This window comes from Gopherus evgoodei, chromosome 2 (assembly GCF_007399415.2).
Source record: "Gopherus evgoodei ecotype Sinaloan lineage chromosome 2, rGopEvg1_v1.p, whole genome shotgun sequence".
In the NCBI taxonomy this organism is placed as follows: Eukaryota; Metazoa; Chordata; order Testudines; family Testudinidae; genus Gopherus; species Gopherus evgoodei.
The window spans coordinates 292,141,802-292,154,237 of NC_044323.1; the positions used below are offsets into that span (position 1 = coordinate 292,141,802).

The 12,436-nt window shown below is 43.8% G+C and overlaps 1 protein-coding gene across 11 annotated transcripts in view; it reads left to right on the forward strand.

Annotated features, from left to right (window-relative positions):
* ADGRB1 (adhesion G protein-coupled receptor B1) overlaps positions 1–12,436 on the forward strand; it is a 376,961-nt gene that overhangs the window by 336,195 nt on the left and 28,330 nt on the right. For 9 of the 11 annotated variants that reach the window (XM_030553892.1, XM_030553899.1, XM_030553898.1 and 6 more), the window contains 2 exons: positions 1,602–1,700; positions 11,314–11,485. In XM_030553892.1, coding sequence (XP_030409752.1) covers positions 1,602–1,700; positions 11,314–11,485 — 271 coding nt within the window. The remainder of the gene's footprint in view (positions 1–1,601; positions 1,701–11,313; positions 11,486–12,436) is intronic. The other 2 variants (XM_030553900.1, XM_030553901.1) reach the window with 1 other exon arrangement.

Consider the following 12,436-nt stretch of genomic DNA (forward strand, 5'->3'; position numbering starts at 1 on the left):
TCAAGGCAAAGTGGGTTTGCAAACACTTTGCATTTGGTATTAACTAACTGCCTCTCACCAATGGTGCAAGGCACACCCACTGAGGGTGAATATCATGCTGTCTCTTGCCAGTGAAATAGCACTCTCTCTGCTGTTAAGCTATTTTACTGGCTTTATTAAATTCAGGTGTGATGTCCAAAACCTGTGCATGGGCCCTCAAATACCTGTCTGTGGCTAGTGCCATTGTGAAAACAGAGTGGTCCTTCTCTGGATACATGGACAGAGCAGCGGGGATATATAATTGCCTACACCATATGGGATGTCGGCACAGCAGCTGGGAGGTGTAATGCCCATTTTGGGTAGAAGTTCACGCACTAGCTCTCACTGAGCTGGCACACTCAAAATTTCAGCATGGCCCAGTGGCTCAGGCTAGCCGCCCAAGTACAATCCTGTCCGAGATCCTAGTTATCTACTCGGGCCACTGGCCTGAACCAAGGCCACCATGGCCCCACAGATTTTTTTAGTGCACTAGCTCGATGTGAGCCCTACCCTTGCTGGGAATTACACCACCCTGCTTCTGTTCAGACATACCCTTTATGAGCAAGGCCCAGAGTTAAGCGTTGTTGACTCCTAAAAGAGGATCCTTGCTGGAGGCAAGGAAACAACCTGGTGGGACCTGCAGTTCCAGCTCTCTTTATGGAAGGATTTAGGCCCTGAATCAGCAAAGTTCTTAAATCCATGCTTAACCTTACGCACATCAGTAATCCGATCTCTGTTGAGCAAAGCGTTTAAACACATGCTTAATGGGAAGTAATGCTTAAGACCCATTGAAATCAATAGGATTTAAGCATGTGCTTAACCGTAACCATGGCCTTCTTTGCTTTGCTGAATCAGGGACTAAGGGCCAGATTTTTAAATGTATTTAGATATCTAAAAATGCAGATAGGTGCCTAGTGGAATTTTCAGAAGTGCCTAGGCATCATTGATAGGTACCCTACTTACTTTATAACTCTGGCCCCGAGTCACTAATGATTTCTTTCTTTCCTGTCACCGTCTGCTGCTAGGAAGGTATTTTACCTGCTGGCTGAGCTAGAGCAGAAGGGACAGTGGAAAAAGCATGTCGTCTACACCTCACTCTGCTTCATCAAACAAAATTAGCCAACACAGTGCTGGTCCCACCAGCCCTACTTCTTGCCTTTCAAGTGCAACACGGTGCAGCCGGGCCAGAAGCAAAAACACCACAGAGAAAGGACAGATGGGGAGAGAAAATATGCTCACAATCAAAAACATGCAAGCAGGCCTGGGAGGGTAAGAAAAACATGCAGTAAAAGGTTACCACCAATGGAGGCATCAGAGGGTCGCCCTGAGCCCGGCGGAACCTTTCCCAACACGGTTCCACCCACACCCGTGGCACCAGCACAGCTCTTGACTTGACTCCATGCATCTAGAATGACACAGCCGAGAGTTTTATTCCTTCCTGTCTTTTGATCTCTTCGCTCAAAATGGGTGTGGTGTGGCTGGTTGGTTCCTTTTTTTTTTCCTTTTCTTTTCTGTTCCTTTCTTCGTTTGTGTTCACAAGCAAAGTGTTTTGTTTTGTTTCAGTCTTTTGATTTTAATTGCAGTCAGATGGCAGTGCCTCTTTACGGCATGACGCTCAAATGTTCCAAGTGTGGAGTAATTTCTTCCGCTGAAGTTTCGGCCACAGCCACCAGTAACGCCATGTTAGTTCCTCTAATTTCAACTTCTTGCTTTCTTTCTTTCTTGCTTTCTTTCTTTCTCGCTTTCTTTATTTGATTTCCCTCTTTCATTTTATTCCCTGTTTGTTTTCTCTCCCCATGTCCCACCCACCCTCCTGCCTTCCCATCCCCTTGGGCCATAAGAAGTTAGAAGTGTAGGCTTCCTGCAATGTCCCTGGAACAAGGCCTGCAAGAGTTAAAGTCCTGGGGTAGACTAGACCCTACCGGGTGCTGAGCACTCCAGCAAAACACTTTGATATGTGTTTAAAGCCATGCAGGTGACTAGCCCCACTGACATCAATGGGGCTATTCACGTACTTAAAATTGAGCCCCAAATTCAGCATAGCGCTTGGGGCTTGACTCTTGATGGTAACACTCCCATTGACTTTAATAGCTCATCGATGCACAAATTAAAGACAGAAAGGGCCGCTGTGATCATGTAGCCTGGTCTCCTGCTTAACACATGCCGTAGGACTTCCCAGGCTCAAACCCTTAGCCCCCAGTTTAGCAAAGCACTTAAACACGTGCTTCAGTCCCATTCACTTCGGTGGAACAGACTGCTTAAAAATCACCACATACTGAATCAACCCTCAGTGTCCTACTGGACCATGCAAGAGTGCTCATCACCTCACAGGACAGAGCCCCTGGTTCGCTAAATGTTCTTTGGCACAGAGAATCTTACAGAAGCAGGGAGCTGTTTGAACTGGATTTAGATGCCTTTGGTTCAAGGGACACTGTCAAGTGACAAAATAAAATATTGTTAAACGTTGTAAGTTTGATACTAACTGGTTTTGAGCTGGTTGAAAATTTAAAAAGCCATGAACTCAGGGATGTTTTTGTTCTGCTGTTTTTTTAATGGATCAGGGTTTGGTTTTTTGAAAGTTTCTGTAGAATGCTATTTTCAGCATTTTGGGGAGGTGTTTTTCATTTTGATGGTAATTGACAAAACGAAATGTTTCGATTTTGAAATGATTTTTTTTTCAAAAATGAATGGTTTCGATTTTGAAGAGTCCCCATCATTTGACTAAACTAACCAATCAAACTTTGCAATAGAAAAAACAAACCAAAAAAGTGAAGTTTTTTGTTGAAAAACTTTGAAAAATTGAAAAATTTCAAGAAATCAAAAAGATTTTTGAAAATTTTCATTTTTGAAAAATGACCAAATTTCATCAAAATAATTTGAATGAAAAATTTTGATCAACTCTATTGACAGTTTAGATTTTTTGAAACTGTGAGGATTAAAAAAATCATATTTACTTTTCCTTGATGATCCTGTTTTACTTTGTTCACCAGCTTGGATGGTGAAACTGCACTGGGTGTGACACTTGTGTGTTTCTAGTGAGTTTCACATACCAATTCCTGTGAATTAGCACCACATCGTGGCATCTCAGTTTCCTACCATTCAGGAGGAATGTTTAAATCTAGCAAAAATATGATCATCAATGAAAATGATATATTTCATGGAATAAAGATATAATTCATATTAAGTTTTGCAAGCCACACTCCTTTTTTGAAACAAATTCAAATATATTGTCCTATTCTACTTGACATTGTTCCTGTACAAAATACACTATCTAATTCATTTTCAAATTTTAAAAAAATGGCTTTACAGGGCCGTTGGAAATCACTGTCTCCCACTGAGCCTGAGAGCTGCTCATTTACTCAATTGATTTGATAAGTATCAGTAAAAGAATGTATATATGCCTTGTTTTCCTGGCAACAGAATAACAAAATCAGTAAATTTCAGTGCAAGATTTTGTTTGCTGTGATCTTGCCTTTGATAAAGGACATCTGAGCACCTGAAGAAGAATTTGTATTGTTGGCCCCGACCCCACTCCCATCATCCACTTGGTTCTGCGGTTCATTATTATCATTTTGCCCACTCCAAATCTCTTGCAAACAAGGCTGTTAATGAGGCAAAATCCTAGAGTAGCTGACCATTCTCTTGTTGATATCACTATTACATTATGCTGGGCATTCGAGTCATTAATGTCAGGTTTGGGGCCAGCTTTGCCCTTTGATATTGAGACCTTTGGATGAAAATTGCACAGGGCAGATGTAGACTGGATTCTTGGCACCTCTCTGACACAGACTATAGCAGTGACTGTTGTGGTTGGTGGAGAAAGGCAGAGAAGGAATAGCAGTGCCTTGTTATTTCCATGTTTCTATCTGGCACAGGCATCACCTGTCAGACCAGAAGGTCCCCTGGACAGCAGAATGCATCTGGGATGATGGTGCATGAAAATACACAGCAGGGTCTCCATTTGCTTGACTTTGGGGATTTATGGTACTTTCTGACAGCTGGGTCATGAAAACACCCGTGCATCAGACTGAAGAGGAGGCAGAAAAATAGGCGTTTAGCACCAGTCGTTCCCAGACTGGGAAGAATCAAACCACACCACTGGTAGGGAGGGCTAGGTAGGAAGTGAGAGCAGGGCAAAGGTCAGGGGTACTGGACATTGCCAAGTTTCTTTTCTTGGTAAACATTGAAACAGTTCAGAAGGTGGAAAACTTTGGACCTCTTTGACCCATGAAGTGTAGGGCAAATGTGCTAGATGTGTCCTTTACCAAGTTGGCTTCCAGCTATGGACTCTACCGCCATGCTGTAAAACTGTTCCCTGCCAAGCTGCACTTTGAGAAGCTGCGGAGATTATTTTGCTGGTGAATGGGCTCTTCTTCCTACTGGGACTTCTTTTTAGCTGATTTGTGCCCGGTCTGCCTGCTCCCTTATCCCTGGCCAAACGCTACCCTAAAATCTTTTGCTTTTGCCACCTTGGGAAGAGGTTTTATCTGAAAATGGGACTGCTACAGATGGTCTTCTCAGCCATACCAATTCTTTGCATGTTTTCTATGAAAAGGGGGCTGCACTGCAGAAAATTGGAGTTACTGTTGTTTTGATTAGATAGCTAACTAGCTAGAACAGGGGTAGGCAACCTATGGCACGTGTGCCGAAAGCAGCACGCGAGCTGATTTTCAGTAGCACTCACACTGCCCGGGTCCTGGCCACCAGTCCGGGGGGCTCTGCATTTTAATTTAATTTTTAATGAAGCTTCTTAAACATTTTTGAATCCTTGTTTACTTTACATACAACAATAGTTTAGTTATATATTATAGACTTATAGAAAGAGACCTTCTAAAAATGTTAACATGTATGACTGGCATGTGAAACCTTAAATTAGAGTGAATAAATGAAGCCTCGGCACACCACTTCTGAAAGGTTGCCGACCCCTGAGCTAGAATTACTGCCTGTAAATGTGCCACTTTATATGACATGTTCAAAGACAGGGGCTGAAATACTGGCCTCAGGGAGGTCAGTGACAAAACTTCCATTGATTTCAGGTGCTCCAGGATCGATTTCCTGGGACATCCGTTCAGGTGGGAGTAGTTTACCAGCCCATGGTCAGTGTCCCTATTGAGAAACAAATTTTACAGCACGTTTTCTCATCAGGATCGTTGGAATTTAAATGCCTTTAAAAACTCGCAATACTTTTGTTAAACAACTAAATGATTATTTGGGGGGTTCATTTAGGAGAGGCTGTTCTTACATTATGCCGGAAACTTTGACAGGAGATTTCAAAGTCCACTGACATGAGGCTTTCCATGGATTTCAGTGGTCCTTGGATTAGTACCTTATTTCTCAGTTTGCTTGTGGAGGAACACCTGCGTCTTCTATTTATTTCAGTGGGAGCTGATGATGTCTAGAACTTAGGAATGGCCAGAGCAGATCAGACCAATGGCCCATCTAGTCCAGTATCTTGTCTTCAACAGTGCACAGCTGCTCCAGAGAAACGTGCAAGAAACCCCGCAGTAGGCAATTAAGGGATAACCTGCCGTTAAGAGAGAGTCTCTTCCTATCCACTCCCAACTTAGAATCAGACTACTTATTTAGTTGCCAAAGTCTAGGCACTAACATTTGAAAGCCACAGCTGAAGCCTACTATAGTTGAAAGTTTCCTCCATTATGCAAGTGGCTGTTTAGGATTAAAAAATGCCGCCACCCCTTACTGCTCCCCCCCCTGCACACACCCATCTCCGGGATGGCTCTTACTGGACTATCAAAGGGATGGAGGAGCTAAACATTAAAACAGTCCTAACTAACAGGTCTCCATGTCTGCATGCTTTGAAGATCACCCTGTTTATGTGATTTCCCTAGGAACGGGATGTAGAATTGTGAGATCTCAGGTTAGCTTTGGGCATGACTTATTCTATGAGTTGTGCCATGCCATGTACTTTATGGCTGCTGCTTTCCTAGCCTCTCTCCTTCACTTACCTAGTGGCCACTACTTCCACGGAGACCCGAAGGCAGCTTGTTCTACCTGTCAGGCCTTTCTTGGAGTCTGTCCTTTCAAGAGTGTCTCGGAGACGGGGATTCCGTTTCTATTTTTCATTGATCAAGATGTAGGGTTGTCCTTTCTCTATCCTCCAGAGATGCCGCTATCTGCTTCTTGATCTCAGAGCGTTTGCAGTCTTTTCTTGGCTCATGGTCACTTCCACAAAATTCTAGGTGCCTTCAGAGCCTGATTCTATGGCCCTTACCAACCCTGAGTACCTCTTCCATGCTTGGTTAGTGCCATCAATGGGACTACTCACCTGGGTAAATGCTAAGCAACACAATTAAGGAATGCTGAAATGGACCCTCAAAGTGTAGATGCTTCTTTGCCACTTCAGGCCCCTGTTTAGACTGGCAAAAAACAACTTCTATATTTAGGTGTCAAAGTCCTGTCTCACTTAACAGGACCTCGTGGTGCAATATTTTGATTGTAGATTTCGGGTAGATTTGTTAAGATGGCCATCGCTAATAAACTGTCTCGGAATGGTAGCCATCCCACAGCTAACCTATCATCTACTCAAGTGACTCTGAAGAAACTGATCCATGTACATGAGATGTTAGGTCTTGTGATTGTCCATTCACAGGGTTTAGAATCCAATTACTGAGGGAAGTAAAATTCCCTCAGGAGCAATTGTGTAGAGATGGGCAATCATATCCTGATGGTTCCATTAGAACTTGTTGGTTGCAAACTCAAACATTATTTTCTGGCATTCTTGGGGAACTCATCCTGCTGGAGGGAGGCTTGGAAAGAGGAGTGGGACTGTGATGCTTAGGTACTTCTCTCAAGAGGGTCCCTAAAACGGAGACAGCAACTTATTCCCCTAGGGCAATGGTTATGTTCCCAACTTGAGCTGAGCAGGAGGAAGCATGGTGCTGGTAGTCTGTGAACTGCTTTTCCTACAACTGGACAGTCAAAGAACTAGAGAAGCATTTGGGTTAGGATGGACTTCCATAAACTCAGCTAATCTCTACCCTCTGCATCAGGGCAAGACAGACATTACCATCCCTAAATCTTCCCTGATGGATGTGTGTCTGGTCCCAGCCTTACTTGTCTTCAGCTTTGGCAGTTGCACCTCCCTTGGCAGCTTTTTCCATAGCCTGAGCTGCTCTTTGAGTTATTAAGTTTATTTCCTGCTGCATCTTTATCCTAAAGCAATGAGAATAATTGATCTCAGTCCTCTTTGTAACATGCCGTTACATCTCTGAAGACAACCATTGTGTCTCTTTGCCTTAGTCTTCTTTTCTCTAGGCCCAGTCCCCTTAAACTTTCATCATTGTAGATCTTTGTTTCCCAAACTTCTTTTGTCATTTGTGACATACTCCTCTGAATTCTTCCTAGTTTATCTTTGTCCCATGGCAAAAATGGAGTTCTTAGAGCTGTCGATAATAGAGAATGAAACAGGGCATCTATTAGGGGTGTAGTGTTGGTGAACATCCTCTGATTAAAGACCATGACATGTCCCTGCTTTTGACAAGGCCGAATATGGACCCACATGTGCAGCCCTACTAGGGTTTGCTAGCTTTTCAGTATATGTCCTGTTGAAGAAACGTGAGGGCCACAGTATTGTAGAGGCTTGTTGTCACATGGCATCATCATGTTACATCTTTGTGCTGTGTTGTGGCATCCGCACAGCCTGGCATGATACCATTGCTCTGGATCATACGGTGCTGCAGCAGCATGATGCCATGACATAATGTCTCTGTGTTGGCATGTAGCAGTGTTGGACCATGATCATGCCTCGTTAAAGCAGCATTCTAGTTCAATGATCCAATAGCACAGGACCCAAGCTATAATGTCACCGTCATCCATATGAGGAGAATATGCATCTTTGTCCCCTCTAGTGCATGGGATACATACATAAGAGGATAAAAGCCTACCTCAGCTGCCAGCCAAAAGCCTTATTTCTTGATCTCAAGCCATTAAGATCTTGGGTTTAATCCCCTCTGACAACCCATGAAAGACAGCTGTTATATAACCATATTGCACCACAGCACCATTAGTTAGCAATACCATCATGTCATGTTGCAATGCAACGTCATGACATGCTGACATGGCATCTAAGTATTATGATGTTGCATAGGCCCTGAGATTTATATCAAGACCTCTGCAGGCTTCATAGGTGCCAAAGCATCTAATAAGAAACAGGACAGTCCTAAAGATATAGTATGTGTGAATCACAGTACAGAGCCAATGCACAGGAGGTGGAATTAAGGGCATGCTCCTTTCATGCCTGTTTTTCTTTCCCTCTTTTTTTTCCTTAAGCCCCAGCCTTGATGTGTGTTTTAAAAAAAAAAACACAACCCTTTTGCATTTAATACTTCAAAAGCTAAGCAGAGCTATAAAAGTGAAATCAGAGTAATTTATAGCCCATTGCCATCTGTCGCCTGGGAGAAAAATTGTGCATTATATGTCAAGTATCATTTCCATAATATTTATAAGGGATGAATATTGCTGAGAAGGCCCCCGGAAGATGAAGCAGAAAAAGATCAGAAAGTTGGGTTAGATGGTATATTGGCATAGGTCCATTGAAGCCAATGTAGCTATACTGATTTACACCAGCTGTGGATCTAGTCCGTTGTTATTTTAATCATTATTCTTCTGGTTAACATTTGGCAGAGGCAGGGACTGGGGAAGCAGACTGTATCTGCTGTGTAGTAACACATCTAAAGGTTGTTTGTGGTGGGAATTCGAGAGAGGTCCAACAGAATGTCTTGACTAAGAGGGACAGGAGAACAGTCGCATATGGAAAGGCTGTAGACTCCAGGGAAGAAGAGAGATTGTTTCAGGTGATCCCACTGCAGTCTTGGGCCGTTGTGTCTGAGACTGGGAGGACAGCTTCAGCCCTGACTCCTCGCTGAGTCAGTTTGTGTGCACGCATGCACATGGCAGGAGACGTATATGGAGCTGGTGTTGGCACTAATGTGAATCAGAAGCAACTCCACTGAAGGCAGGAGAGGTATGCTAGTGTGAATGTGATCAGGACCAAGCCCATGGTACTGCTATTAGAAACAGGACTGAGCCAAAGCCCTAATATAGCCCCAACTCTGAACTCTGGATCCGAGTGAAAACTTTTTCACATTTAATGTTTGAATTCAGCCTGTTACAGAAACAGTTTCAAGCTGCCAAATCTCATCCAAAGCCAGATTTGTGGTTCAGATCTGAGCTATGGTTCAGGTGTGTTGCTCTTGCCAGAGGCTGTTGTGTGCTTTCCTGCTAATGTCCTTAATGTAGCCATTCCTATGATAGGCCAGGGAACTCCAGAGGGCAGAGTAGTCTGATATCACCCAATCCAATGCCCTCGCTTTCCCCTTGTTCTCTCTCATCACCAGAAGTATGGAGAGCAACTTGAATGAGCTGCTTTGCCCAGCCAGACAGCTGGCGTGTTGGACATTCTGATCCTGGCATGGAATACACCTGTCATCAGGCAAATCACATTTTTCCATTTGGCTTTTCTGCCACTTCAGTTTTGTTCTCCTAACACTTGTTGTCCAGTCAGCTTTATTAGCGTCATGTTGCAAATGGTGATTCTGAGAGGTTTCTGTTATCAGATGCTCTCAGCCACTTGAGAGAGAGGGGAAGCAGGAGGGGGAATAAAAACACCTGCCTAGTTTATGACTATGCTGAAAAACTACAATATGTCTGCAAAAAATTGGGCATTCAAGGGTCAGTTGTAAACTTTCCACTCAATGTCCTATGTGCAGTTATAGGGCATGCATATCATGTTGTGGCTCTTTCCTTACATGGTAACACAAAACCCTCTATTTGGTGGAGAAAGGGCAGTTACACAGGGATGGACCTGCTCTTTCAGTTGCTGGTTAATTGCACCAGTAGCTCCTACATTCATGAACTCAAGCCTGGAATGGTGTGCAGAAATGCTGATGCATAATTATTAATTACAGAAATAACCCATCACTGCAACCTACCATCATTGCAGTGGGAAGTCCTTGGGCGTTGTGCCTGGATAACGAGTGAGTGTAAATTGGGTTAGAACTTACTTGATCATGTTTCATTGAACGGTCAGTGATTCCCATGTAAGTGCTGCAAAGTGTGAGTCATGATATCTGTGTCCTATAATAGGCCATGTTACCTATCTATGTGTCTTTAAGTATAGGTCAAGATTTTCTGTCCAGAAAAGTTTGAGGTCCACTTGTTATTTCCGTCTCTGTGTGTACTCTTGCTACGCTTCTATTGTAGATAGAGTCCCATGGTTTCCTCTGTGCACCGCTGTCCCCAAATGTTTAGAATTAAAGTTAAGTCCATTTCCTATGTATTGCCACTGTCTACACTGATTTGGCTCCCTTGGTGGCAAAGAGGTCAAGCATGGTCCATGGAGACGGAAATGCCTTCTTATTTCTAGAGGGGGTCTGTCCAGTTCAGACCTGGAGCTCCTGGTTGGGGTAGTGCAGGGATGCTCACATTCCAGATAACTATGATGTACAATATCCCTGCCATGGCTAAACAGATGACTTGAATCCTATGAGCCATCAAGCCGGCACTACATTCACTTGCAAGAATAGCTTAAGGTTAATCAGATAGATTTGGTTCCAGTTTTCCAGGGTGTTTATTTAGCAAGGTCCCATCTGTACCCTGTAGCCCCTTGTTAACAGATAACAGGATTCAGGTGCCAGAGGCCTCCTTAGTTGTCTGGCTATTTGTACATGGGGAACATCTGATGGAGGGCAAGAAATGCTTCCAGGAGCTTACCGTCCAGGCTCAAATCTGTCCTTGTCAGCTTAGCCACCCAAACCCTCCAAATAAAACCCCAAGTAATACTGATTTACTGAGTGCTGTGACAGTCCAGGCACCAGTAGCCATTACCTAAGTGTTGATGGCCATCAAGGAAACCTGGCCTCTCCTATAGATGTTCCACTCCCCTCTTGCAACATACAGTGGCCGCATCTTCTCTCCGCTTCTTGGACAATACCACTGATGTGATTAACAGTGCGGAGTGGGAGGGGCATGAGGGGGACATGATATGCCTGCCTCCTTCCTTCCCACCCCAAATTTCTGTGCATGCTTGCACCACTGAGCCGTAGTCCCCTTGAAGTGTCTGCCGCCTGCTCTCAGAGCATGAATGTGATGAGCAAAGCAGCCTCCTGCGTCCCTGAGAGGGCTCAGAAATCACCCAAAATGAGTCCACTGTTACTGAGGAAAATTCTTCAGCAGCCCTTTGGGATCAGGAGGCTGAATTGGCTCCCTTGAGTGATCACAACGTTTAACTGGCTGGGGATGAAGCTGAACTCAGATTTACTTTCTCTTCCCTGACAGGGCCTCCCTTTGGAGCTCCTGCGTGGTCCTACCTCTGCTGGCGCTGACCTGGATGTCTGCGGTTCTGGCAATCACGGATCGGCGGTCAGCACTCTTCCAGATCCTCTTCGCTGTCTTTGACTCCCTGGAGGGCTTTGTCATTGTGATGGTTCATTGCATCCTGAGACGAGAGGTGAGCATCGCCAATGATTCCTACTGCACAGCCCAGAGGGCTGCGTGTGACTCGTCTACCAGAGGGCAGATTGGGAATTGCAGCCTTCCCGCAGTCTCTCTGGGGATTCCTCTGATCCCTTGAGCTGTGGGCCACGACATTCAGCTACACAGACGTCACAGTGATGAGTGTGACAGAAGTGCCTGGACAGATGGAAGGATAGGTGGACATCATGCTGAAAACGTACAGTGGAGCAGAGTTTTGGGGACAAGCCTTGTTCAGTTTATCATTGGTCCAAAATTTAGGTTTAGTTTAAAAAAAAAAAGGTTCTACAAAACCTAGGATTTGCAGAAAAGTTTTCATCTGTGTTTAAAGACAATATCAACAAAAAACAAGGTTGTTTTCTAGGTGTTGTATTGAAATAGTCCCCAGCAGTGTTGGAAACCCAAACACTGCATATATGGTGCCAGTTTATGGGACCCGTAAGTTAAACTTGACTATGAACAGAAAGTGAAACTTTATTTTACTTTAAAGCAGTGAACTCCATCAATGATGAAAAGTTACATTCTTTTTTTTTAAGTTCTTTCCATTGCAATAAAATGGGGTGTCATTACTAACATTGACAAGGAGCTTTTTGTGCATATATATTTGCATGTTACCTTGATATAATCCCTTTCAATTAAGTGGGCCTGACAGATTCAGTGGAATTACACCAGGGGTTGGCCTAGCCCAGAGTCTTTTCATTAATTTCATTATCCATTTAGGCCCTCTCATTGCAGTCATTGGGAGTTTTTCCATTGATTTCAGTGAGCTTTCGATGAAACACAATATGCAAGCAGTATAGACTCTTGATCTGACATTATATATCTCTATGCCATGATTTATGCAGCAGGGTCCTTTATAAATATCATAGGTTACAGAATAAATTCATGGTTATTCCTGCTAGGCAAATCCAGCAACTAACTACTTTGG